Genomic DNA, 27,872 nt, shown 5'->3' with positions numbered 1-27,872 from the left:
CGGACCTGCGTCGCTGGCTTGCGGAGCTGCGGCCATGGCCACAGTGCGGGAGAAGGCGGCGGCGCTCAACCTGTCGCCTCTGCACAGCCCGGCTCAGAGGCGGCCTCCCGGTAAGGTGCCGCGAGGTGTCGGCGGCTGCGGGGACCGCGCGGGGTGTGGGGGAGCCCTTCTTCCAGTGGCCGGCGCGCTCGCCGTATGGGCGGACCCGGCTCCGCTGCGGCTGCCTGGGCAGCGTCCAGCGGCGTCCCCCGCACCTAGCCCGCACTCCGGCTTTGCGCTCGATGTCCCCGGAGCAGCAGCTTCCCCGCGCCGCTCCGGTGCGTCCGCCCGCCGCGTGGCCGTGCGGCTCCGGCAAAGTTCCACATCAGCACCTGGACGGCGGCGGGTCTGTCCGGGCTTTGGAGCTCGGAAGCGCAGAAGCCTGGGCAAGTTTTAGGGGCACGAGCAAGTTCGGAGAGTCCTCCTGCCCACCTAGTTCTCCAAACGCTGGGAAAGATGAGGGGCTTTCTGTTGGCTCGTCCCCCACCCCCCCGCAGAAATCTGGCGTTAAAAAGATGTTGATTTTTATTTGTTACACTATCTAGATAAGCAGTATGGCTGCGAGTAGAATTTTTTTTTTTCAACAACGATTTCTCCAGGCTAGTGTCATGACATTGGGAGAGACGTTGGTGAACTCTGCCATGATCTGTGGAGGCAGTTTGCTTAGTTTTCTGTTTCCTTCCAGTGTCCGGATTGCGCGGAATCGATTGGTGGGTTCCAAAATTGTGATTCTAGCTCAGCCCCTTGCTCAGTGAGACCGAATTAAGCGCCGCCCGTAACACTTGGAGTTTCCCCAGTTTTCAGATGAGTTTCAGCCCTTCTCCCCTTCTGCACTGCCGAGTGGCAAGTTAGAGGAATTGGTTCTCTGGCTGACAAAAAGCCTGCCTTTTGCACAGTGCCAACTAGTGAGACGGATGCCTTCTTCCCGGTCACAGTGGTCAGTGAAAACACATAATCCAAATGCGTGCGATTTCAGTGTCCCCAGTCTTGTGTTAGACTTGGTAGTAAACTGTCCTTTCATTTATTTTGAGGAGACCACATCGGGGCCATGGTCAAGGGCTATCAAGTGTTTGAAGGCCCTGGGGTCCCTCTGGGCAGCCCTCAGGGATGTTGTGGTGCCAGCCTCTAACCCTTTGAGGTTCCTCCCTGGCCCTGAAAGGTCTCTTTAATCCTTAGAGGCAATGACAGATTGGGAAGAAAGAAGCACTTTTTCATTTGCATGTTCCTAAGAACTCTCACAAAATGACTTTCTTCTGCAGAGGAGTACCTGACAACTCCATCAGGTTCTCTCCTTGTCTGACTCTAAAAATTCCATCATAGGGGAAACAGTCTGGAGAGATGCGAGACTTTCTGAGTTAAAGAAAACTTCACATTTATTTAGGTTTTTAGGCCACACCTGGAGTGCTCAGGACTTTTCGTTCTGTGCTCAAGGATTACTCCTGGAGGTGCTCAGGGGATAGTATAGGTTGTTGGGGATCAAGCTGGGGTTGGTTACGAGCAAGGCAAGCACAGCACCCACTGTACTATCTCCAGCCCCCAGAAACACCTGTCACATACCTCGGGCTTTCTGCATCTGGGAGCAGCTTGTCAGATGGTGCAAGGGAACCTGTATTCAACATTGAGTAGCTGACTCCCAGCGGGAATTGCTGGGCATGAAACCATCCTCCTCTGTATACCAGGTGCAGTGAGGAGCGTTACCCTCTGCCTTTCTCATTTGCTTTACTAGCTGCACTTGGAATCTTACCTGTTAGCATTTGTTAATCTTCCTTCCACCCTTAGGTGCTCACAGCTCCAGGGAGCTCAGTAACAGTAACGGGAGCCCCTGGTGCTTGCTTCCTGTTCATTCTCAGTGTGCTCTAGCAAGCAGCTCTGCGCTTGTTTCCCCACCTAGTAGTAACTTCCACCACTTTAAACGCACTGTCACAACCTAATTAATGATGAAGGAATGGCCGTTTACATGCTAACCTTCCGCAGGTACTTTGAAGCCACTTCTTTTAACACAGACAGAAATGTGGCATGTTACCCAGGTTAGCCTTTGTATACTGTAACTCAATCCCTTGAATTCACATGGTATCACTTGTCCAGAGAGCTCAACATTCTTCCCATATGCCATTTCATTAGTCTCTCTGAATTAAAGCCGGAGCCAGTGCCTACCCTTGATAGGTACCGATAGATCAGTATAGATCGATCTCTCAACAAATTTTAAATTGTTTTCATTAGTAGGATTTATTTTACATGCTTTATCTGCCTTTTTTTTGTCCTCAGATAGTCTGTTTTCAGCATGACAGCTCGACAGCCAGCCACAAAGAGGAAAATAAACTGAGCCACCAAAAGCAATTTGCCATAAAAGTTTTGCAATGTTTGTATTGGTGTTAGGAAGTTTTCCCACATGGTCATAGTTGTCTATTTTTAAGACCTTCAACACATTTCTCTACAATTTTTCTCTACAATTTCTCTACAATTTTTCTGTTTTTATGACGTTTTGGTTACACTTTAAGGTTCTGTTCCTTTATCTTGACAATTCTCTTATAGTGTATTAAAGCCTCCCTTAAAACTTATTAAATAAAATTGGTACTAAATAATTTAGGATTTTCATATTCATTTGTTTCTTTTGTTGTTGTTTTGTTTTGGGACCACACCTGGCAGTGCTCACGGCTTCTGGCTTTGTATTCAGGGATCACTCCTGGTGAGCTCAGGGTACCACATGGGGTGTGGAGGATTGAACCTGGGTCGACTGTGTGCAAGGCAAGCTGTACTATCGGTCTAGCCCATATTTGTTAATTTCTAATGAAGTGTGTTAAGTCCTCGGTATTTGTAATGTCTTATCTTTCCTGTGTGTAGTCTTTATTTGGTTTGAATACTGTTCAGACTTGACAAGATGTAGCAAGTGTGAACAAGCAAAGGGCAAACTCCTTGAGCTTGGGACTGTTCTCTTGGCTCAGTGGTAGGAAGAGGAGATTCTCTTTGCTTCTAAAACTTTGTCAGTCGATTTATATTTATACTTTAATAAAAATAATCATTCCGTTAATACAGGGAGTTCCTGTCTGTCTGTCACTCAGTTCCCTTATCTTATTTCTCAGAACTATTGATACAATTAACTAAAGCCCTTACATTGTTCACATTTCATTAGTTTTTGCCTACTTGCGCCCCTTCCTTGCCCCTAGGTTCCCATCTTTTATTTTTTGGAGGGGGGAGGGGATGCCCCTGGCAGTGCTAGGGGTTACTCCTGGCTTTGTGCTTAGGAATTACTCTTGGTGGTGCTCAGGGGACCATATGAGATACCAGGGATCAAATCAGTGTCTGCTGGTCTGTTTAAAACATTGACTAGATCTGTCACTTCTAGATTATGATGGTTTCCCCCTTCTAGTTATCCAAGTCATCCATCTGTTCATTGCTGGCAAGTCTGGTAGCTACTTTGCATATTTGTCTCGTATTGTCTTTATAATAACTGAGAGAAGTGGAATTGCCTATGCCTTAGCAACAGAAAAGGTTGGCAATTCGCCAGATTGCCTGATAAGTCTAGGATGGAAACAAGAAAGGAAACCATGTCTCTAGGACTCTAACCCTTGTACTCACAGAGACTAGTTCTGTCCTTGCTCCACTGGCACAGTTCTAAGCATTATTCAGTAACCCCAAGTTTTCTGAACTTTGGTACTACTGACGTTTTGTTTGTTGTGGCTGCTTGTGTGTTGTGGGATGTTGAGCAGCATTCCTGGCCCCTTTCTGCCCATTGGGTATCACTTGTCCTTCCTCAGTTTGTCACCAAATCTACCAGACATTGCCAGATCTCCAGCGGAGAGTAAAATCACCCACAGAGAACTCTTAGTGTTACTCTTCTTTAAAAATGTTTTAGTAGTTGGAGATAATCTACAGCTAACAGATATTGAATAAATGTTGGTTGAGGACAATTTATAAAACCATTAAAGAATTTGAACCTTGGGCTGGAGCGATAGTACAGTGAATAGGGTGTTTGCCTTGCATGTGTTTGATCTGGGTTTGATCCCTGTTTGATCCCTGACATCCCGTATGGTCCTCCAAGCGCTGCCAGTTGATTCCTGAGAGCTGAGCCAGGAATAACCCCTGAGCATTGCTGGTGTGACCCGAAAAGTAAAAATAAGTAAATAAATAAGAATTTCAACCCTCCAAACTCTTAAGAAAATTTGAAAGAAATAGTGCACAATTCCACAAAGCTATTAGTGTTTCTAAAAGCTTTGTGGAATTAAATACATTTTTTGTTTGTGAAGGTAATTTTATTTTATTAGTTTTTATTAAAGGCGTAAAATCACGATCACAATCATCCTGTTGTTTGTCGATTGCCTCCAGCAGGCACCAGTAACGTCTCCTCTGTCCTAGCCCTGAGATTTTAAAAAGTGCCATATTCAAGGCTCTTTCAGGGTTAGGAGAATGAGACCCATCATTGTTACTGGTATTTGGCATATCGGGTACACCATGGGGAGTTTGCCAGACTCTGCCGTGTGGGTAGGTTGCATTCAGTAGCCTGCCAGGTTGTCCAAAGTAAGAATGAGATAATAAGATGTTGCGCAGCTGCATATGCTTCCAGGAGCTGAGTTTTATAGTCTCTGGATGAGTTTTACAGTCTTGGCCATTGATGGGATTACCTGGTGCCGGGGGCAGTTGGTGGGTGTGACCCCTGCCTACTGGAAGATGGAGGATCCGGGTGGAGGATGCTCAGCCCCGATCCAAGCAGGCTTGGAGATCTCAGCCCCGGGACCCGCATGCCTTTGTTCCTCTGCCTTCATGTGTGTTGAAAATATTTAAATCACAAAATTTATTAAAATATTGTGGTTTAAAATATTGTGATTTGTGGATGGAGCACAGTGGGTAGGGCCTTGCACGTGGCCGACCCAGGTTCGATTCCCAGCATCCCATATGGTCCCCCCGAGCACCGCCAGGAGTAATTCCTGAGTGCAGAGGAGGAGTAACTCCTGTGCACCACCGGGTGTGACCCAAAAAGAAAAAAATAAAGCCATTCTGATTTACAAATCTGTACATAATACAGTTGTTTCAGGCATACTTTTTACTTATTTATTTATTTATTGGAAGACCAGTTTAGTGCACTAGAATGGAAATAGAATTATTATATGTTCTTTTGGAAATAGCATGTTCTAGTAATTCTGTACATTTACCTTACATTGGAATTATATTTATGATATATAGAGGTTTAAATTTGATTGCTAAATTTGGGGGCTGGACATAGGCTTGCTTTTTGAACCCATGTTCTCCCTTGAACATGTATCTCTGTCTCTTCTTGAACACATTTCCCTCCTCTCATCTTTCTTTTTGCTTTTTTTTAATTGTACTGAATCACTGTGAGATACTTATAAGCTTTCATGTTTGAGTTACAGTCACACAATGATCAAACACCCGTCCCTCCACCAGTGCACATTCCCGACCACCAGTATCCCCTGTATGCCCCCCAGACCCCCCCCCATTTCCCACCCTCCCTCTGCCTCAATGGCAGACAATATTCCCCATACTCTCTCTCTACTTTTGGGCATTCTGGTTTGCAATACTGACACTGAGAGGTTATCATTTTTCCTCACATCTTTCTAATCAAGTTTCATTCAATAAAACCTATCTTTCTTCACATACACAGACACACAATGGGGGTGGGGCAGTTAGATTTTAAATACATGCAAAGAGCAAGTTTTTGCTTTTGAGAAATTGCTACTTTTGGGCTGGGGGTATGGCTCAGTGGCAGAGAATGTGAGACCCTGACTTTGAGCTCTGGCTCCATGTGTTTTTATTCCCCAAGCATCTAGCCAGGAGTAACTCCTAAGGTATGATATACAACCCCCACCCCTCACCCCCACCAAAAAAAAAAAAAAGAAAAATAACTCTTTCTTTTATTCAAATAAAGATAAAATGTTTTGAAAACAAATCTTGCCTGAACAAAGTACTTCTTAAGAGTGTATTAGAGATATAGAGAACTTGTTTTTTGTTTTTTTTTTATTTTTTTTTTTTTTTTGGAGTGGGGTCACACACAGTGATCTCAAGGTTTACTCCTGGTTATGCCCACAGGACTTAAGTCCTGGCAGTGCTCTGGGGACCATAAGGTAGGCTGGGGATTAAACCGAGGTAAGGGTGCAAGGCAAATGCCCTACCCACTGTACTGTCGCTCAGGCCGCTAGAGAACTTGTTTAAAACATTTTTTTGTTTATCTTGAGGCCACACACCTGGCAGTGCTCAGGGGTTATATTACTCCTGGCTCTGTACTCAGGAATCACTCTTAGTAGGCTTGGGGAACCATATGGGATGCCAGGGATTGAACTCAGGTCAGCCACATGCAAGGCAAGCACCTTACCCACTGTGCTATCACTCTGGTCCCTTAGAACAATTTCTGAGCCACATGGTAGGACATCTTCTAGAAAACTTTTCAATTTAAATAGGGTCAAATGCTTTATTTCTTACCGTATTTTATTTGATATTCATTGCTCTTATGTAAAAGAAAGTAGGTAAACCTTGAGTCTCTGACGTGCTGTGATGGGCATTTTAGACCTCAAGTCCTGCTCAAGTTCAGAGTCTCTGCTCAGGGATCACTTCTGGTGGAGCTTGGGGTGTTGGAGATTTATCCATCTGAGGTGCTGGAGGTTGAAACCGAATCAGCCACGTGCATGGCAAGTGCCTTCCCTGCTGAACTATCTCACCAGCCCCTACAGAGGTTGTCTTATCAAGGTTATTTAAGTTGATTTCTAAATATTATGATCCTTTGATCGTAATATTTTTGGTATACACTTAAGGAAATATAAACAAGAATGCATCAAGATGTAAATAGCGGTCACTTCTAAAGAATTCTTCAGCTTCCATGAAAGTGAGATTTGTGACCAAGCTGAAGATTAAATTCTGATTGTCAGACTTACAAGGCATTCATTGTAGATGTCTCTTGAATCCTGTTTAGAAATCACAATAATTTGTTCATGCTGGGCTGTGTCTGCAAGGCAGTATTTTTTTTTTTCAGTTTATAGATGATAAATAAGTTTCAAACCAGCTTGTGGGGGAATCTGTGTTCATCAGGTGAAGTCAGCATTTTGGAAAAAAACAGGTTACCCAGGTGTGGGTTTTGGCACATTTACTTGTCAGATTCAGGGTATGTTATGTATTAAAGTATCTGTATGAACACGAGTTACTTTAGGTCTGTGGGTGGTGGTGCTTGAAGGAAAATATCCCAGGGTGCAGTGCTTGGGAATGAATGGTCAGTGAGCACAGAGGGGACCTGAAAGGGCTGGATTGTCTCATGCCTGGAGAACTCTGGGAACACTGTGCAGCACACAGGTGCCCACTGTCGTGCTCTAACCTGTTCTGTAATCTGCTGTACCTTGTTATCCAACCTGTAAAACTTCCGGATTTCCCATCTTTACGAAGCAAGTTAATATGGGGAAATTTATTCTGTATTTCTTAATCCCCCTGGGAAGATTAGCCTTTTCAACGTCACAGGTTGTCTGTCCCCTCCCTTTCACCTCCTTACCAAGTGACTCAGCCTTATCTTTTATTTGTATGCTAACCTACTTGTAGCTCAACCATTGCGACTTATGCTTCTATTTAATGTCTTTATTTATTTATTTTGGCTTTTTGGGTCACACCCGGCAATGCACAGGGGTTACTCCTGACTTTGCACTCAGGAATTACTCCTGGCGATGGTTGGGAGTACCATATGGGATGCTGGGATTCGAACCTAGGTTGGCTGCGTGCAAGGCAAATGCTCTACTCGCTGTACTATTGCTCCAGTACCCCTCCCTTTTTAAAAAGGTTTTATTTATTTATTTATTTTGGATCATACCTGGGAGTGCCGAGGGGTTACGCTTGGCTCTCCACTCAGGAATTACTCCTGGTGGTACTCGGGAGACCAAATGGGATTCTGGGGATCAAAGCCAAGTCAGCCACATGCAAGGCAAATGCCCTCCCCACTGTACTATCACTCTGGCCCTACAACACTTATGCTTCGAATCTTTAATGTTATCACTAACCCTGACATGTATTTCACTGATACATAAAGGCAGTCTAATCTGCACGGCAAAGCCTGGCAAGCTACCTGTGACGTGTTCAATATGCCAAACACAGTAACAACAAGTCTCACGATGGAGACGTTACTGGGCCTGCCCGAGCAAATCGATGAACACCGGGAGGACAGTGACAGTGACAGTGATTTTCCTTCACTGTTTCACCCTTATGTTCACTGGGTTGTGGGTTGGAGCAATAGCACAGCAGGTAGGGTGTTTGCCTTGCATGCGGCTGACCCAGGTTCGATTCCTTTGTCCCTCTTGGAGAGCCCAGCAAGCTACTGAAGAGTATCCTGCCCCCATGGCAGTGCCTGGCAAGCTCCCCGTGACATATTCGATATGCCAAAAACAGTAACAACAAGTCTCACAATGGAGACATTACTGGTGCCCGCTCAAGCAAATCGATGAACAACGAACGGGAGGACAGTGCTACAGTACATTGGGTTGTATATGTTACAGAATTTCTAATAAACTACCTGATTTTTTTTTGAGTGGTGCTTAGGGCTTATACATGGCTCTCTACTCAGGGATCACTCCTGATGGTGCTCAGGGGAACTTATGGGGTGCTGAGGATCCAACTTGGGTTTGCCAAATGCCCTACCTGATTTTAGGAGCAGTGACTACTAAGCTTGAAATATTGACTACGGGTTCGCAGACCTTAAAGTTTTTGTTTGTTTTTGTAATCTTATTAACTTGCTGAAAGCTCTTTCATTTAATTCAAGTCTCCAATGAAAAGGTTAATCAAAACTTATCTGGTGGCAGACTTTTAATATGCTTAAATACTAGAAAAAATAGTTTTTATTAGGTATATTAATGGGGGCAGATTTTTTTCTTTTGGGGTTAAATCCAGCGATGCTTAGGATTTACTCCTGGCTCTGTGCTCAGGGATCACTCCTGGAGGGGCTCAGGGAACCATATGGGATGCTGGAGATGGAACCTTTGTCGGCTGTGTGCAAAGCAAGTGCCATACCTGCTGTACTATTGCTCCAGATTTATTTTATTCATTGAGGCCCAATTTTCTCAAAACAGGATTGTCAGTAATTTAAAAATCCCAGTATTATGACTGGCTCATTAAGTGGAAGGTTTTTCATTTGTTTTTGGGCCACACCTGACTCTTGCGCTTAGGGACCACTCTTGGAGGTGCCGGGGAGAAGCCATAGGTGGTGCCAGGGTGCTAACAAGGGCCTTGACCTTTCTACTAGCTCCCCAGCCCTTAGTGGAATTCTAAAGTCCTTCATGAAGTCATCCTTGCTTTCACCTTACACCTTTTCCCCCCTTTCTTTCTGTTTTTTGGAGGCCTAGCCCAGCTGCACACCATGCACTGGGGCTGCTCTGGAATGGTTGGGATTGTGCGGGATGGGTATGGAGTGCTAGGGATAATACCTAGACCCGCAGCATGGGAAGCATTACCTCTTGCCCTTTGACCTCTTTCCCACACCCTACAGAGTGTTGATTTTAAGTTATTTAATAACAATGTTCTTATTTTTTTATTTTTGGTAGAGGGGGCCCTCATTCAGCGATACTGTGGTGTTACTCCTCACTCTGTGTTACGAATTACTCCTGGCGTTTCTCAGAGGACCAGATGAGGTGCTTGATATTGAGCCCCCACTGGCTATATGCAAAAAAGCAAGTGCCCTCACACTGTACTATCATTACAACTCCCTCTCTATTTCTTACTAAGAGAAACTTAGTTTGGCCTTCCACCCTCTTTTCGAAATAAATAATCAGTCTGCACCCCACCTCCAACCTATCTTCTTTATTTGAACAAAATATTTTTAATAGCACCTGAGGCTCTTACCACTCTACCCCACCCCCGTCATTCCAAAACACCCCCAGAGTCAGTGGAGAGATACCTCTCTGGAATGATGTGGGTTGCTTCCCTTTTAAGACTAAGATGGTAATATTTGCAACTTCTCTGTCAGGATATCCTAAAAATAAATGAATACACTTGACTGAAATGGGGGCTTGGAAAAAAATAAGAATCACTGAATAGCCAGAGGACTACTGAAAAGCGAGGTAACATCTTAAAGGATATTCTGTTGTTTATATATAAAGAAAAATCTCACCATCCAGAAAGCCACCAAGCTGATTAGCTAGATTCTGTTCCACCAGTTTTCTAAAACCTATGATCCATTTTCCTTTCATTGTTTCTCCTTTGTAGTTTACTAAATACCAACTTATTACAATGATAGGAAAATGTGATCTCTTTGAAAGCGTGTTTTCTTCCTGTCTAGGTTAAAGTCTTGCTTTGTTTCTGGCTTTTTCTATCTTCCCAGTAGCGTGTAAGCTCCTCCTGGGCAGAAACCAAAGTGTTTGTTTACTCTGCTTACAAAATATTTAAATCATCAACCATGGAGCCAAAGCAACAGTACCTTGCTTGCAACTGACCCGAGCTTGATCCCAGCACTCCATAAGATTCCCAGACCCTCGCCAGGAGTGATCCCCTAGCACAGCCAAGTGTGGCTCAGAAACAATAACCAACTCGTACCCCCCCCCCCAAAAAAAAACACCAAAACAAAATCCAGGAAAGCTTAAGAACATTAATTGATTTCAACAACTACTGTTGAAATCTATAACCGTACCTATCTACCTATCTGAAAAATAAGTGAAGTCAAAGTCCATCTGTCAGACCCTAGGCCCACCCCTTCCATTGTGTCTAAAAGTCATACTTTACCTCTGGGGCAGCAAGGCCATCTCCTTGGGTGCCTCAGATGGGCAGATAATTACATGTAAGGCTCTTCATAGTGTTCTTAGCAAATAATTGATAACTGCCACAAGTCCTCCTTGATCTCCCCCACCCAAACCCCATCTCATCTCTTCTCTCATCTCACTTCCTGTTGTTCTCTGCCCTGGTCGCTCACTCAGGCCATCCCGCCCTCTTTCCTGTACTAGCAGAACACATTCTGTCATCGGGGCCCGTGTTCTTTCTAGTACTCGCTTTTCCCTGGATATCTGGAGAGTGCATCCTGGGTTTCTCAGGTTTCCTCTCAGGTATCACCTTGTCAGAGAGGTCTTTGCTGGCATCCTTATGAATGTAGAATCTTCTTTCTTTTGTACTTTTATTTTTCCTCCTATTACTGACCTAACATTTGCGTTGTCTATATCATCCCTCGAGATGTAAATCCAGAAGAATAGGGACGTTGGGCCTGAGCGATATAGTACAGTGGGTAGGACCTGTCATGTGGCCAACCCAGGTTTGTTCCCCGGCACCACATATAGTCAGTCCCTTGAGCCTTGCCAGGAGTGAGCCCTGAGTGAGAGCTATGAGTAAGCCCTGAGGACTCCCAGATGTGTCTCCCAGCCCAAAAAAGGGAATAGAAAGTTAACTGTGATCACTATTGTGTTTTAGCAAGAACACTGTTTAATGTATGGAAGGCACTAATTTTTCAAATAAATTTTATTATTAACAATTCACTGTTTTTGTAACAAGCCACCCTCATAATTGTTCCTTACTAGCAACTTTAGAAGTTGACACTCTTTGCTTCCAAGTTGCTTAGAAAGGGCCCTTATTATAAATAAACAAGATTACTTTATCATTATTTTTCCTGTTCCAGGTTTCAGTGTGGCCCAGAAGCCATTTGGAGCTACGTATGTATGGAGCAGCATTATAAACACTCTTCAGACACAAGTCGAAGTAAAAAAACGAAGACATCACTTAAGAAGACACAATGACTGTTTTGTTGGTTCTGAAGCTGTGGATGTCATTTTTTCTCATCTAATTCAGAACAAATATTTTGGTGATATCGATATTCCTCGAGCCAAAGTGGTGAGAGTGTGCCAAGCACTGATGGACTATAAAGTATTTGAAGCAGTTCCAACCAGAGTCTTCAGAAAAGATAAGAAACCCACCTTTGAAGATAGTAGTAGCAGCCTTTATAGATTCACGACGATACCCCACCAAGACAGCCAATTAGGCAAAGAAAACAAGTTGTATTCACCTTCTCGGTTAGTATGTATTGGTAGACCTTCAGGATCTATCAGCAAGATTTTGTCTGCTGTTAATGAGATGCTCACTGGTTTTAAGTTACTTTGAACTAGTTAATTAGGCTAATCTGGGTCTGTGGATAAATTCGATGACTGTTATCTGCTAGAGTTCTTGTGTGCTCACATTGTGCACTTAACAGAAACCACCATTTATTTTTTACTTCTCTGCTTCCAAGTTCTGATTTCAGAATGGACCAGGGTTAGAGTTGAGACACAAAGCAGTATGAGAACCAAGGTGAATGAAGGTATGTTCTCATGTCACGAGAATCCAAGTGGTAATGTGAACTCTGAAAGGCACATGAGAGCCAGAATTCAGAGGGTTGCATGTGACATACTCAGGAGTTTACACTTCACCAGTCAGGTGTTGAGGAGGCCCTGAAGGGATTGTAAAACCCAAAAAGATTGTGTTTTTGAAAGACTGTCCCAGCAGCTCGAGAGAGCCTGGTGGAGACGGCTGTGGGTGTTTGCCCCAGGTCTGCAGATGAGCACCTCAATGAGCAGCAGTAACGAATAGCAAAGAGAAAAAGTATGGAGAGAAGCTGGGAACAGAACTGTAGCACCCAGTGACTTGAAAGTGCTTCAGGTGATAAACCCATAGTGACTTTAGTTATTTTTCATAACACAGATCTTGGCCCTTTATTCCCATCAGCTATGTACAAGTGCCGTAGTGCTCTGAAAGTTGAGGTTAGACCCAAAGTCAGTTTTTGTGTATTTACTTTCAGGTTTTGTTGTTTTGTTTTGCTTTGTTTTTTGCAGGGGTGGGTAGGGCTGGGGAGGTGGAGGGATACCACACCCCCCCCAGTGGTGCTTCGGGGATCATGCGGTGTCAGGGATGAATTTGGGGGCTGCAGCATGCAAAGTACGTTGAGCCATCTCCCTGACCTGACTGTCAAATATTTTTACACTTTACACAATAGGAGAACATTATTTCTATATAAGGAATGTAAAAACGTGGTAGGGCACAGTGAACATAATGCACTGGCAGGTCTGCATGCTTTCTTTGAAACCCTGCAGGCCAAATGTGTTTAGAATTTTGGACTTTTATGGGGAGAGAAGGTGGGTTGGTGTAAAATCTTATCACGCCGGAAGGTTGTGTGTTCATGGGTTCACTGGGTGGCTCTTTCTCACCGCCTGCATTTGGTGCTCTTGAGTCCTGTGTGTGGCCTGGATCAGGATGACTGTTCTTTCTCTCAAGCTTGAGCCCCTCTTGCTCTGACTCTCCATTCCCCAAGTTTACAGTCTTAGTTTAGATAGCAGTCACCTAAGGCGGTGACATAAAGGTGGGTTGAATATTGACAAATCAACAAAGAGAGGTAAGACCACTCCTCCAGGAGATTAACTCAAGGATAAAATCTCATCTAAAGAGATTACTCCAGATTACTAGGAGATCCGCCCAAGGGTGGGATCCCAACAAGGGTGTGTTCTTCCCTCAGTTAGTTTTTTTTTTTTTTTTCATTTCATCATCCTGTTATTCGTCGATTGCCTCGAGCAGGCCCCAGTAACATCTCTTTCATCCTAGCCCTGAGATTATATTCAAGGCCCTCAGTTAGTAATTTACTTAAATAGTTGTAATAAATCTACTTCTAATATTTCTAGCAATGTCATTCTGTATGAGCACAGTAAGAGATATAAACTTAGTTTGGTTCTTCCTGAGAACATCTCACTGTACATTCCACAGTCCTCAGGCCAGGTTAATCTTCCTAGCTCCAGCAGGGTCCTAGTCTCGTCGGTACTTACTTTTGGATCATGACAGCATTTGTCCATGATCATGCCCTCAACTTATAGTTGAGTATTGTGGCACTTTGGCCTGGCCCATTTCGATGCCAGGGTAGCTCACAGCTTGCCCTGGGTCCATTCAGTCCCTCGTCCTAGCACCCTGCTTTAGGGGTGCTAGGAACTAAGGGCAACTGAGTCAAGAAATCAGATGCCCAGGAGTAAATATTATTCTGAGTCAATCAACTCCCAAGTTACAAAGCATAATATTAACTGTCTTCCTGTGTCCATACAGAAAGGACATTGCTTACAATACAAGTTCATTGTCCTTAGATGGGTGTGACCCGATAAACCTAAGCTACCTGAGGAAGGATAAAACAGTGTTATCCTACAGGTTGGGACCATATTCAGAAGTGCTCAGTGGGGCTAGAGCAATAGCTTCGTGAGTAGGGTGCTTGCCTTGCACGCAGCCAACTCAGGTTCAATCCCTGGTACCCGATATGGTCTCCTGGGCACTGGCAAAAATAATTTCTGAGTGCAGAGCCAGGAGTAACTCCTGAGTATTCCTGGGTGTGGGTCCCTCTCCCCCCAAAAAAGAAGTGCTCAAGGGTCTGGTCAAAACTGACCCCTGACCATTGCTGGTGGTGCTGGAGTTTGAACTAGGGTTGGCCACATGCATGGCTAGAACTGTCTCTTTGGCCCCGTGAATTCTGTTCTGGTTTACTGGGAGGAGCTCATCTGACTGTGCTGAGAACTTGTTCCTGGCTCTGCACTCAGGGATCACTCCTGGTGGGCCCAGAGGACCATAAGGGGTGCCAGGGATTGAACCTGGGTGTGAAGCAAACACCCTGCCTGCTCTACTATCTCTCAAGCTCTTGACCCCCTGAATTTTGGAATGGTGGAATTTTAGAAAGTAAATTTGTATATATTTGTTATAGGACACCCTTTGAAGGTACTGCAACAACATGTAGCATTAACTCAATAAAAGAAGATGAGTTAATTAAAGGCTAGGAGAGATGAAGGATAGATTTTGTCTCCTGATAGCTCTGGATAAAGTTGATTTTTCAGAGTGCTAGGCTTTCGGAGTTGTGGAGAAAGGACTGAAGGACTGTAGCTCTGGGCAGAGAGACTCTCACCAGGCTGGAGCACATGCTTCAAAGGCAGAAGTCTTAGGTTCAATCCTCTGAGCACCTCTGGACATGGCCCCAAAACAAAAAAAGGATTGTAAATCTATATTTGGAAAGTGATAGGTACCGCCCTTAAGTAAAGCCTCCATAATAGAGATAATTGATAAAAAATAGCATAATGTAAACTTGGATGTTGTTTTAAAATTAGAGTCTAAAATTTTTGTCATTGATTGTTTTTGTTTTTTTCTAATTTAGGGGGCACATTCCCCAGTGCTTAGGGGATACTCCTGGCTCTGTACTCAGGGGTCACTCACATGTGGTGCTGGGGTTGGCTGCATACAGGACAAGCACCTTAACCACCACTGTACTGTCTCTTTGACACCTTGATTTTATTACCTATAAATATTCCAAGAAAAGCTTATTGAGGTGTGCACTTTTTAAAAAAAAAATTTTTTTTATTGAGGTACAGTAATTTACAAAGTTATTCATAGCACCCAACTTTACAACCAGTCATGGTCAAATTCCATGTGTATAATTTTCCCAACCTCAACCCCATCACACCAGTGTCAAGAGATTACTCCCGCCTGGGCTCTGGGGCCAGATGGGGTGCCAGGGCCCGAACACAGATCAGCCGCATTTTTCAAGGCAAACATCATAACTGCTGTCCTGTCACTCAGGCTCTGAGGTGTGTACTTTTAAGCCTCAAAAGAATGATGAAATGTTTCTATATTTCTACTCTTATAAATGCATTTGTTGTGGTTTTACCAATAAACTTTCCAGAAACCCTCTAAGTTCGGAAGTGCTAAAATACTTACGTGAGCTTGTTTATAAACATTGACGATGAAATAAACTCACTTTAGGTATGCAGATACATTATGTGAGTCATCTGATATCAAATCGGCAAGTTTAGAGGACCTGTGGGAAAATCTGAGTTTAAAGCCAGCTAACTCTCCTCGCATAAATATCTCCGCAACCTTGTCTCCACAAGGTAAGTGAAAGATGATATGATCATTTGAAACCTGAGTTCATGACAGTTATTTAACATTTTTCAGTCTTAACCTTTATTAGAATTTAAATATTCAACCACAAAGGGCACACTGTATTAAAGCCGTTTAAATTAAGTTTTAACAGAGGTCTATTATCTTTAACAAATAAATCAGTGTTGCAATTCTTGAACACTGACTTTTGTCCTATCAGCTGGCAGAGATTCAAGTCTGAAATGTTTGGCATGCAGATTTTTATTTGAATTGTGCTTTCACATATTTCTTTCCCTAATATTGTATTTAGGTTAAATAAAAATAGAAAATTACATTTAAAAAATTAGCATAGGCTTTTTTGTGTTTTTCCTTGTCTGTGGCAGTGGAATGTAGCTTAATGACTGATTTCTCCCTTCTGTCCCCCTTTCCAGTTGTGGAAACCTTGAGTGGAATAATCTGCAGCCAATGGTTTTAAGCCAGTTTTCAGCTTCAATGAGTCATTCTTTCTTCCAAAGTCCTTATTAACATGTTTTATGACTTGATCTCTTATCGCTAACATTCTGCTTTTTATAGTACAAAGAATGAGAAGAATTCCTGTGTTCAAAGTCTGTTCTCCTAGATCTTAAAAAATAAATCTTGAATTGTTTAACATTGTTATAAAAATTCACTCTACAAGTTTTTCTTTTCTTCTTGCCATAAGTTTGTTAGCTTAGACCTGCTTTGACAGATATTGTGGTGATGAGCCATTTACCAGCTATTAACTGATACTTTTCACCTTGTCATTTTCCTATTAGTTATTAATGAAGTATGGCAAGAAGAAACAATTGGGCGTTTACTTCAACTTATAGATCTTCCACTTCTTGACTCCTTACTCAAACAGCAAGTGCTTGTACCCAAAATTCCTCTACCTAAGAGGCAGCCTGACTTGGTCAACAGTAATTATTTGGATCGAGGGATTCTCAAGGCTTACGGTGACTCTCAGTATGTAGAAATATGTGGTGCTAATTTGATGTGTTTGTATGAAGATTCTAGATAATGGCTTGATAATCTTTTGAATTCTTCTAGGATCAGTTAATGTGTTCATTGGTATTGGTGTTTGGGAAGGTGAAGAACAAAATTATCTTTTAAATGATAGAAAATGTTTTTTTCGCACTCATTTTACATAATTTACTTCCATGTCAAGTGCTTGTACATGAACTTGTGAGGAACTCTTTGAGTAAAATGATTATAAGGTGAAGAAAATGGTAATGTCCCATCCTGGTAAATATGTCTCATTGTCTGTTCTTCTAAGAAATCCAAGACAAAATTGACAGATTTGACAAATTCTCTTTTTGGAGGAGAAAGCAGGGAATGCCACACTCAGGGAAGTTCAGGGATCACTTGTGACAGTACGCAGGGGGGCCATGCTGTGCCAGGGGTCAGTTCGGGGTCAGCCATACAAGGCAGGTTTCTTACCCCTCTACTATCTCTCCAGACCAAATTCTTCTGTTTTTGTTTAGTTTTTGTTTGGGGGCCATTCTCAGCTCTATGGCCCCTGCCCTGTGTTTGGGATCTAACCTGGGGATGTAACCTGGGGCTCCAGGCAGGCATGCCGAAGTACCTGCCTCGGGTCCCCCCATATATATTTTTTTTTCAGCCAGACCAAGCAGGGCATCAGGACTATATGGGGTGCTAGGGAACACATCCAGGTCAGCCGTATGCAAGGCAAGCACCATATCTGCTGTACTCTTTCTCCAGCATTTATTTATTTATTTTAGCTTTTTGGGTTACACCTGGCGATGCACAGGGGTTACTCCTGGCTTTGCACTCAGGAATTATATGGGCTTGGGGGCCCATATGGGATGCTGGGAATCAAACCCAGGTTGGCCGCGTACAAAGCAAATGCCCTACCCACTGTACTATGGCTCCAGCAACTTTCTCCAGCCTTTCAAGCCATCTTTCTGGGCTGGAGTGATAGCACAGTGGTAGGGCGTTCGCCTTGCGCGCAGCTGGACTGGCCGAGCCATGTTTGATTCCTCCACCCCTCTCAGAGAGCCCAGCAAGCTACCAAGAGTATCTCGCCCACATGGCAAAGCCTGGCAAGCTACCCATGACGTATTCGATATGCCAAACACAGTAACAATTCTCACAATGTTACTGGACCCGCTCGAACAAATTGATGAACAATGGGAGGACAGTGACAGTAACAGTGACCCAAAACTATATTAAGCTATAAATGAGTGGCTGGTGCAATAGCACAGCGGGTAGGGTGTTTGCCTTACACTCGGCTGACCCGGGTTTGATTCCTCCTCCCCTCTTGGAGAGCCCGGCAAGCTACTGAGAGTATCTCGCCGCACAGCAAAGCCTGGCAAGCTCCCTGTGACATATTCGATATGCCAAACACAGTAACAATAATTCTCAAAATGGAGATGTTACTGGGCACGCTCGAGCAAATCGATGAACAATGGGAGGACAGGACAGCATTTCTGGCTCCCAGATTTGGCAGATTCTTAAACTTCTTTGACTGCATGTACTCTTACACTCCTATAACACTTATTGAATATATACTTTTTAGTTCACAAATCTTTTCTTAAAGAAATACAGTATATTGGGGCTGGAGAGATAGCACAGCGGGTAGGGCGTTTGCCTTGCACGCGACCAACCCGGGTTCGATTCCCAGCATTCTATATGGTCCCCCAAGCACTGCCAGGAGTAATTCCTGAGTGCATGAGCCGGGAGTAACCTCTGAGCATTGCCAGGTGGGACCCCAAAAAAAGCAAAAAAAAAAAAAAAGACTAATGGAGTTCATGCCCAATTCAGTGAGCCTAATCAATGGCTGAATAAATAGCAATACTCCAACATTAAAATAAAAAGAATGGTAGGACTCTTTTTTTTTTCTTTTCTTTTTCAAAGCCAGGATTCAAACACAAGCATTGAGCAAAGTTCTCAACCACTAAGGTATATCTTGGCTCTGAAAGGCAGCTTAAAACCTTATGTGAGGGCCGGAGCAATAGTATAGCATACAAGGCACTTTTTTGCATGCAGGTGACCCAGGTTCATTCCCTGGCACCACAATTGTCCCCTAAGCACTGCCAGGAGTAATCTCTGAGTACAGAGCCAGTTATAAACCCTGTGCACAGCTGGATATGGCTCCCAAACAAAAAGAACTCTTATGTGAAAGTTAACTTTAACACATTAGTTGTTGAATGCTGCTTCTGTAAACAGGAACAGTATTCTGCTAATTTAAGTTGCATGTATACAATCTGAAGTACTATGTGAAAACCCTTTATAATTATTAAATTTGAAATAGATAACTGACCTTTCATGAGGCTGACCCTGGTTGACTCCCCAGCACTCTCCCAATTACCACTCCTGAGCACAGTGCCAAGAATAGCTCCTGAGCACCTAAGAATATGCCCCCACCCACCCCAACCTCCTGATCTCCGCCCCCCACGTCAAAAAAAAAGTTGTTCTGAGTTCATTGCAGAAGAGAGATAGGTTAATTTGTGTGTGTGTGTGTGTGTGTGTGTGTGTGTGTAGTTGGGGACAGGGATTGGGCCACACCAGACGATGCTCAGGACTTACTCCTAGCTCTGCACTCAGGAATCACTCCAGGTGGTGTTCGGGAACCATATGGGATGTCAAAGATAGACATGGACTGGCTGCATGCAAGGCAAATGCCCTATCCACTATACTGTCACTCCAGCACCGAAAGACGGTTTTTAAAACAAAAGAAAATAAGAAAAACAAATTCTGTGTATATATATATATCAGCCAAATGAATGTTGTTTTATTTCTTGAAGTGTAGCATGTTTTTGAAATTGCTCAGCTGGCATTTTACTGGAAGTGGTAGTTAATATTTAATTGTTTTGAAACTTTACCTTCTTCTCCTCTAGCCAGGGCAAGGAAGGATAGATCATACACAGAACTCTGAAGTAAGCTACATTATAGTAGAAAAATAATGGTGAAGACACTTCAGCAGCACTTATACAGAAATCCGACTGACAGAGAAGATTAGCATGGTCCTGTCCTAGGATAATATACAAATTTGTGAAATGTTATATATATTTTAAAGAGGGTGGGAGAGGGGAAATGCTGGTTTAAACTTCAGTTCTGAGATCTTGTTTTATCTTGCCTTAGAACTCTGAGCAAGAAAATTTAGAGTTTCTGGGCTTGTTAATTTTGAGTTTTTTATTTTTTGTTTTTGAGTCTCACCCAGCAGTGCTCAGGGCTCACTCCTGGCTCTGCACTCAGGGATCATTCCTGGTAGAGTTTGGGGGATCATCGGTGGTGCCAGAGATTGAACCTGGTCAGCCATATACAAGGCAACGACCTTACCCACTGTACTATATCTCTAGCCCCATAGAGATTTTTTTAAAAGTAAAGTTTGAATTTTGATGTAAGTTCATACTGTTGATAACTTATTTGTTAAGGGGAAAATATGACAGTTCAAGTTGTTTCCTTGGGATTCACAACCTCGATATATAACAATAATTATACTTGTTGGGGCTGGTGGTAGAATACAGCAGATAAAGCACTTGCTTGTACACAGCAGATTCAGGTTCAATCCCTGGCATCTCACGTGGTCCCTCAAGTACCACCAGGATTGATCCCTGAGCATGTAGCCAGGAATAAATCTTGAACACTGCCAGGTGTGGCCTGAAAAAACAAATAATTGTACTTATCTTTAACTTATCTTTTCTAAGTGCGTAGAAATTTTCTCTGCTAACAAACCTGAAAGAGCTAGATAGCTAGTAAGTTCGGCACTGTGTGTAATTTGTTTTTCTTTACTTTTTAAAACAACTTTTTTCCCCCATAGGGAAGATGAGTGGCTCTCTGCAGCAATTGACTGCTTGGAATACCTTCCAGACCAGGTGGTGGTGGACATAAGCAGAAATTTTCCTGAGCAACCAGATAGAATAGACCTAGTGAAAGAACTTCTGTTTGATGCCATTGGCAAATATTACAGCAGCAGGGAACCTCTGTTAAATCACTTATCTGATGTGCATAATGGAATTGCAGAACTCTTAGGTAAATAAGATTTTCCTGGGTTCTAGAATTTATCCTTCGGAGGCAGTAGGGAAAAGTTAATTGTTCTAAAAATTTACCAGCGCGATACTGCTTCAAGCTGATCTGGATAAATCCATATAAAGGAGGTTTATTCCAAAGATTCTAGGGTTTATTTGGAAAGAGGCTTGATGTAAAGCTTTGCAGGAATCTGACTGCCACAGGGGAATGATGCTCTCATTTACTGGAATTTTAATAAGCAGAGCATTAATTATACTCCTTAGACAGCATTACCATTACCGCCTCATTCATCCTTCCAGTGGCCTTTATAAAGAAGAATAGACATTCTGCTTTGACCAACTTCCTGTGAGCCAGAGTGTTCAACTTGATTTGTTGAAAATAAATTGGGGTTCCAGAAAATCCTATTTTTCTCAAGTTGAGATGTATCACATGATATATCCCTGAAAGGTATTAGTGAAGAACACAGGCTGAGAATTTACAAAGCCAAGAGTTAGATTTAACATCCTAGGATTAGTATGTGACAAGGAACTTAGATAGTATTTGCCAGTTTTATAATAGGCTGCTTTTTTTGTATGGTCATTCATGTAATTCCTAGTGTTGTTTTGTTTTGCTTTGGGGGACAGTTTTGAATAAGTTTACTATTTAGAATAATTTGAATTTTTTTCTGTTTAAAGTCATGTTTATTTAAAATTAAAAGCATTTTCCCCCCTTTTGGCTGAAGTGAATGGGAAGACTGAAATAGCATTAGAAGCTACTCAGCTCTTTCTGAAGCTTTTGGATTCCCAAAATAGAGAAGAATTTAGAAGACTACTATATTTCATGGCTGTTGCAGCGCATCCTTCAGAATTTAAACTGCAGAAAGAAGTAAGTTTTTTGTTGTTATGTATTTAGTATCTGGTTGGGGGGGGCCACACCTGGTAGTGCTTAGAGCCTGTTTTGTGGCTCACTGCTAGTGACTTGATCCTGGTGGTTCTCAGTGGTCCTGTGGTGCCAGGGATGGAGCCTGGGGGTTCATCACATGAAAGCATGTGCTCCAACCCTTTGAGCTCTCTCCCTGGCTCTGGACCCTTAGTACTTCTTGGAGCCAGATGATTCAATCTTTAGCATCAACTGTGCTGAAATGGGCAATGGCTATGAATACTTGATATTACATCTATAATTTTATGAGTATTTTTCTAGTCTGAGATCCATTTTGTTATATTTTTGTAGAGTGACAACCGAATGGTTGTGAAAAGAATATTCTCAAAAGCGATTGTGGACAATAAAAATTTATCCAAAGGCAAAACTGATCTGCTGGTACTCTTTTTAATGGATCATCAAAAAGATGTCTTTAAGGTAAAACTCTTGGCAGTTGTTAAGTTGTTCTTATGTCATAGGTCACTAGGTTGAAATGTGTTTGAATAATTTCCCACCATCTTTTTTTTTTCCTTAAGATTCCTGGGACTCTACATAAAATTGTCAGTGTTAAGCTGATGGCCATTCAGAGGGGAAAAGAGCCAAATAGAGACACAGGTAATCTCAGACATGATGTTACCACAATCTCCCAAAGATAAATGCCTAGTGTTTATTTGAAAAGAGTTGCCATAGTTGTTAAGCATACAGCTGAAATTAAAGTAGCGTTCTCATTTACCCAGACTTGGTAGAGAGTTTCCATGTCAAATGCAACTTGACCAGGGTTTAACCAGTGAGTTAGCAGAGCTTAGTATTGTCAGTGAGTTTTACAAAATGGGGAAGAAAAATAAAAAGTGTAAAAATGATGATTTTTAACTTTTTACTTTGAAAACTTTAAGGATATATTTATTGCCAGAGAATTGATCAAGGTGACTATTCTGACCATACACAGAAGACAACCAAAGATGAACTGTTGAATTTACTAAAAACTATTGATGAGAATTCAAAACTGTCTGCCAAAGAGAAGAAAAAAATGCTGAGGCAGTTCTATAAGTGTCACCCAGATATCTTTATTGAATACTTTGGAGACTGATTACTAATGTCTGTATATGATTTGTATATTTTAAAAATTATGTGTTCTAAAGATCCAATCATATTTGTAAGTTTGGAAGTTCTTCTAAATGTGAAACTTTGCAATAAAACATTTTTTTTATAACCGTGTGTGCCTGAAATTGAGTATTAGTTGGTGTATTGCTGCTAAGTATTGACCTCTTTTAGGTGAGTTGATTCACAGTTGTGCACAGTACTTGATAGAACAGCATAGGAATTTAAATGATATGGCATAGCAGTGTTTACATAAGAAAGTATTAAACATAGGGAAGTCTGTAATTAAATGTTAATAGGAGTGTGGTTTGTACCTTTGAAAGGTTCTCCTTAACTACAAGATAGAACTTTAGGCTTTGATAAAGTGAAGCTGCTAATTACATAAACTGTAGACAAGTCAGAAATTGAACTTACCATAATGGGTTTAGAAAACTTTAAGATTGTTCAAAGATTATTATGGAAAAACTTCAAACAAATAAAAATTGGAGAGGATAGGAGGCCAGAGAGATAGCCCAAAGGGCTGAGCACAGACTTTCTTTACAAGCTATGCACAGGGATCACTCTTGGCCATGTTTAAGGGACCATATGGGTTTCTGGGGATCAAACCCAGGTTGGCTGCATGCAAGGCTGGTGCCTTACCTGCTGTACTGTCTCTCTAGCCCCTGAGCACAGTCTTTGTGTGCATGAGGCCTGCACTTAATCTTTGTGCCATGTAGTCCCCAAAACACCACCAGAAGTGACTCTCTGAGCACCACTGGGTGGCCCAAAAATCAAAAAGTGTAGAATAAAATTACACCTATGAACTCATCATCCAGTTTCAGCAGTTGTCAACGTGTACCTGACCTTGTTTTACCCAGTCTCCCCACTTATTTCTTTCTCCAACTTCAATGTATTTTAGATATCTTACCCCTTCATCTATAAAATTTTAGCATACATATGAAGATATGTTTTTTAAAAGACACAAATCCAAAGTTTCATAATATCAGATATAATGTGCTCTGCTTTGTATTATAAATTGATGGTGAAAGCTGAAGAATTTCAGCTTTTTTATGTTATAAGGAATATGTTCACTAATTATCATCTTAAAAATACTTAAGGGGGGCTGGAGCCATAGCACAGCGGGTAGGGCATTTGCCTTGCATGTGGCCAACCCGGGTTTGATTCCCAGCATCCCATATGGTCCCCCAAGCACAGCCGGGAGTAATTCCTGAGTGCATCATGAGCCAGGAGTAACCCCTGTGCATTGCCGGGTATGGCCCAAAAAGCAAAAAAAAAAAAAAAAAAAAAAAAAAACAAAACCTTCAGGGCTGATCTATCACATTTTTAGAGGGAGTAAACATACAGAAACTGAGCTACTTAAAATAGTAAATAAAAAGAAAATTTAAAAAATCTTTGTTCTTGTTTTTGGGGCCATACTTGATGGAGCTCAGGGGTTACTCCTGGCTCAGGGATCACTCTTGGTGATGCTTGGGGGACCATATGGGATGCCAGGGATTGAATCCACATTGGCGATGTGAAAAGTTCAAACAAAGTTTGATCATCTGTGTGAAGCGCCTTACTGTGTTCTACTCCTTGAAGTATCTCCTCTGTCCCCAACTACATAAAAATAACATATAGTAAGCAAGACAGGTCTCCAACTCCTGCCAACATTACAGGAAGCATTTCCAGTGACAAGACATCTGAATACAGAACACAGTTTAACAGAACACATGCTAGAAAAGGGCTTTGGAGGGCTAGGAGCGATAGTACAGTGTGTAGGGCATTTGCTTTACACACGGCAGGCCTGGGTTCGATTCCCAGCATCCCATCGAGTTCCCCGAGCAGTGCCAGGAGTAATTCCTCAGTGCAAAGCCAGCAATAACCCCTGTGCACCGCTGGGTGTGACCCAAAAGGCAAAAATAATTTTTTAAAAAGGGCTTTGGAGATTTTATTATATATCCCATTAAAAAATTAGCATTTTATCCAGTTCTATTATTTTTGTCGTTTTGCCACACCCAGCTGGGCTTGGAGCTTATTCCTGCTGCTGAGGGATCACTCCTGTCACTCCTCGAAGCATCAGGGGATTGTATGTGGTGCCATGGATTCAAACCAGGGTGGACTAGTATACCCAGAGCCTACCTTCTATTCTAGCTAGCCCCTTAAAACCTATTTTTAACTTAACCATCTTCAGGTTTCAGGATATTTTAGGAGCCTGCGAGATAATACAGTGGTAATATGCTTGCCTTGCATGAGATCAAACCAGGTTCAATCCCCGGGACCCCAAATGGTCCCCCAAGTGTCAGCAAGAGTGATCCCTGCATACAGGACCAGGAATAAGTTCTGAGCACTATCAGGTGTGGCCCCAAAACAAAGGGATATTTTGTTTACTGTATATATCTAATGGGGATGTAATTGATATAAGTTTTATGCAGATGAGAATGATTTAATATGCTGTATTTATTACAAAAGTACTAAGTCTGTATTATTAGGGGAAAATGTGTGTGTGTGTGTGTGTGTGTGTGTGTGTGTGTGTGTGTGATACCCATTGATGCTTAGGAATCATTTCTGATGATTCTTGTTTACAATATTTAGTGTTAGGCTCGAACCTGGGTGAGCAGCATGCAACCCTGTATTATCTCTCTGGCCTCCAGTGAAAATATTTTTTTTTCTTTTTGGGTCACACCTGGCGATGCACAGGGGTTACTCCTGGCACGCAGGAGTTACTCCTGGCGGTGCTTAGGGGACCATATGGGATGCTGGGAATACGAACCCGGGTTGGCCGCGTGCAAGGCAAACGCCCTACCCGCTGTGCTATTGCTCCAGCCCCGGAACAAACAAAATTCATAGGCTTAAAAGTCTGTCCGTTATTTTCCTGGACAGTGTTGGTGGACAAGCTACACTCTACTCTAACCTGGGTTGTTCCCCCAGGCGCGCTCCGGCCCCGCCCCCACGCGGTTTTATTTCCGTACAAAAACATGGCGCCTCCCAGTATGGGGGCGACCACCTTGCAAGCTCCGAACCTCCGCTCTTTTGAGTGGACCCCCATGCTAGTGCGAAGCCTAGCCTTCTCGCCGCCGCGTTCAGAAACGTTGCACTCCCGGGTCCGAGGAACAGATTCCGCCGGCCCTCTCCTCCCGCTAGTCGCCGAACGCCCCTCCCGCTTTTCCGTACGGAAACATGGCGCCGCCCTGTATGGGGCGGGCGTCTAGCCGCTAGGAGTTGCCTCCCCCCGCTGGCCGACGCCGAGGTGCGGGATCGCTGGCTGCTCTCGGCCGAGCGGGTCAGGGAGGACAGTCCGCAGCGAGGGATGCAGCCCCGGCGGGACCGAGGCTGAGCCGCACCTGCTGGCGCGCACCGCTATCCCCGCTACCACCAGCACCACCAGCGCCTCCGCGCCGGCCCGCTGCTCCTAGACTGGACCGATAGGAGGGAGAACGCCAGGTCAGCTGCAGGTGAGAGACTGCGGCCGGGTCGGGTCGGAACCTGGTGCTTTCCTTCGGGTCGAGCCAGGGATGTCGGGTGGAAGCGAGGCAGAGGCCGGGACGGCGGGCGGGAAGAAGGATCGGGAGGCCTGGGTCCCACGCCCCTCTCCGCTGCCCTCCCGGGCTGCCGCTGGGCCACTCCCTCGCCGACTGAGCACTTGTTTACTGCGGGATGTGGATGCTGGCAGCGAGTGGCACCGAGTGACCGCCTCCCCTACCCAGAGTCCGTGGACAGATCCTCATTCTTTCCCTGCAAGACCTTGGCTGGGGCTTGGGGCGGGGGGGGGGGGGGGGATGGTGGGGAGCGGGGGGGAGGGCGGTTCAGCTGGTCAGCGGCTCGGGTGGACGCTCTGTCCCGGGACGCTCCCCTGCATCGCTGCTTCCCCCGCCGAGCCCGCGTCAGTGGCGGCGGGATGGAATGAATGGGCGCTCGGGGACTCGTGGCAGGGTTCGCGCTGCCGCGTGGCGCCGCGCCCGCAAGCGACCAGGGTGGTGGCTAGTCGGCCCGGCGAACTCTCGACTCATCCCAGCCGAGCGGAAGAGGTGGGCTGGGCCCCGGGAAAACGCAAGTTCCAAGGCTCGGAAAGAAACAGACTTGCCTCTCCCGGATGTCTGAGACTAACGCCCCACGGTCCCGGGCAGCCAGACGTGACACAGCTATATCCACCTGCTTGGGGCGGGGATGTGCACACCCCACCCCCTCCCAGAGGCTGCTGGCATCCTTGCACGGCGCTGGCCCTTCTGAAATTTAAGTCTAGGGGCTGGAGGTCCAGAGGTTGCAGCACACCTGGGTTCCATCCGAGCCCTGCACAGTGATCCCTGAGCACAGAGCCAGGAGAAAACCGCGAGCACGGTTGGATGTGGGACAGTTCCACACCCCATCCCCGGCCCCCCAAAAAGTTCAAGACTAGGGGCGGGGAAGATGGCCCTGAAGGGCCGGGCCGGAGTGTCATGAAGGAACCTGGGACTCGGCCCCAGCACTGCATTTATACCCCTCGCTTCGGCACCCTCCAAGCACCAAGCCTGGTGCTCTGACAGGTGTGACCAACCCCTTACCCCCCCCCCCCCCCCCCCCGCCCCAAAGGAAGTTACAATGTAGAACTGGAGATGTAGCTCAATGGTGACACTGCCCCCCCCCCATATTAAAATCTAGGCTCAGGTTCTACATTGTAAAGCAATTGTCTCCTTCTGACCTGCTTTCAGGCTTCATCACTTATCACTTCATCTTTATTTCTATTCACTAGCCAGCTATGTCCTGAGTGAAACGCCCCCATTTCTACTTCCTTTGCCTTTCCAGACTTTTTATTTTATGGTGAAATCTTCTTTTCTTCCTTCCCCACTCCCTCCCCCCGCCCCCAGACCAGCTCAGATATCACCTTTATGGGGATAGATAGGCAGAATTGGTTTCTCCCTCTGATATATTCCCTTAGTGATTCATACAGCCATTTAAGCTTAAGGTTCACTATGGTTCTTTATAATCATATCTGCTTTCTCCAGACCATCTTTCTATGTCTTCTATCCTTCTGTTCCTATTTAAATACGCTTATTTTG

General features: G+C 44.0%; 2 protein-coding genes and 1 non-coding gene across 3 annotated transcripts in view; all 3 read left to right on the top strand.

The window, feature by feature from the left end:
• Nucleotides 1–22,959, top strand: DEPDC7 (DEP domain containing 7). Its single transcript, XM_056136528.1, has 9 exons — nucleotides 1–110; nucleotides 11,612–12,002; nucleotides 15,742–15,869; nucleotides 16,653–16,839; nucleotides 20,657–20,868; nucleotides 21,587–21,729; nucleotides 22,075–22,200; nucleotides 22,299–22,377; nucleotides 22,656–22,959. The coding sequence occupies exons 1-9, from the start codon at nucleotides 35–37 to the stop codon at nucleotides 22,847–22,849; spliced, it is 1,536 nt and encodes a 511-aa protein (XP_055992503.1). The 5' UTR covers nucleotides 1–34; the 3' UTR covers nucleotides 22,850–22,959.
• LOC130017161 (U6 spliceosomal RNA) lies at nucleotides 19,802–19,907 on the top strand. The gene has a single exon (XR_008791341.1). It is a non-coding gene; the product is annotated as a U6 spliceosomal RNA (small nuclear RNA).
• Nucleotides 22,960–26,141: 3,182 nt separating the features above from the next.
• TCP11L1 (t-complex 11 like 1) overlaps nucleotides 26,142–27,872 on the top strand; it is a 46,943-nt gene continuing 45,212 nt past the window's right edge. The window contains exon 1 of the mRNA XM_056135738.1: nucleotides 26,142–26,291. The gene's annotated coding sequence lies outside the window, so the exon portion shown is untranslated. The remainder of the gene's footprint in view (nucleotides 26,292–27,872) is intronic.

The sequence above is a fragment of the Sorex fumeus genome, unplaced genomic scaffold (genome assembly GCF_029834395.1).
Source record: "Sorex fumeus unplaced genomic scaffold, SorFum_2.1 ptg000007l, whole genome shotgun sequence".
Lineage (NCBI taxonomy): Eukaryota > Metazoa > Chordata > Mammalia > Eulipotyphla > Soricidae > Sorex > Sorex fumeus.
The sequence above is the reverse complement of the archived record's forward strand: the minus strand, read 5'-3'. Positions and strand labels throughout refer to the sequence as shown.

Excerpts from the sequence above, each read along its gene's own strand:
- DEPDC7 (XM_056136528.1), top strand. The coding sequence starts at position 35 with ATGGCCACAGTGCGGGAGAAGGCGGCGGCGCTCAACCTGTCGCCTCTG. Across the intron at positions 12,003-15,741 it reads AAGTTGTATTCACCTTCTCG|GTATGCAGATACATTATGTG; the intron begins GTTAGTATGTAT and ends AACTCACTTTAG. Across the intron at positions 20,869-21,586 it reads TGGAATTGCAGAACTCTTAG|TGAATGGGAAGACTGAAATA; the intron begins GTAAATAAGATT and ends TTTTGGCTGAAG.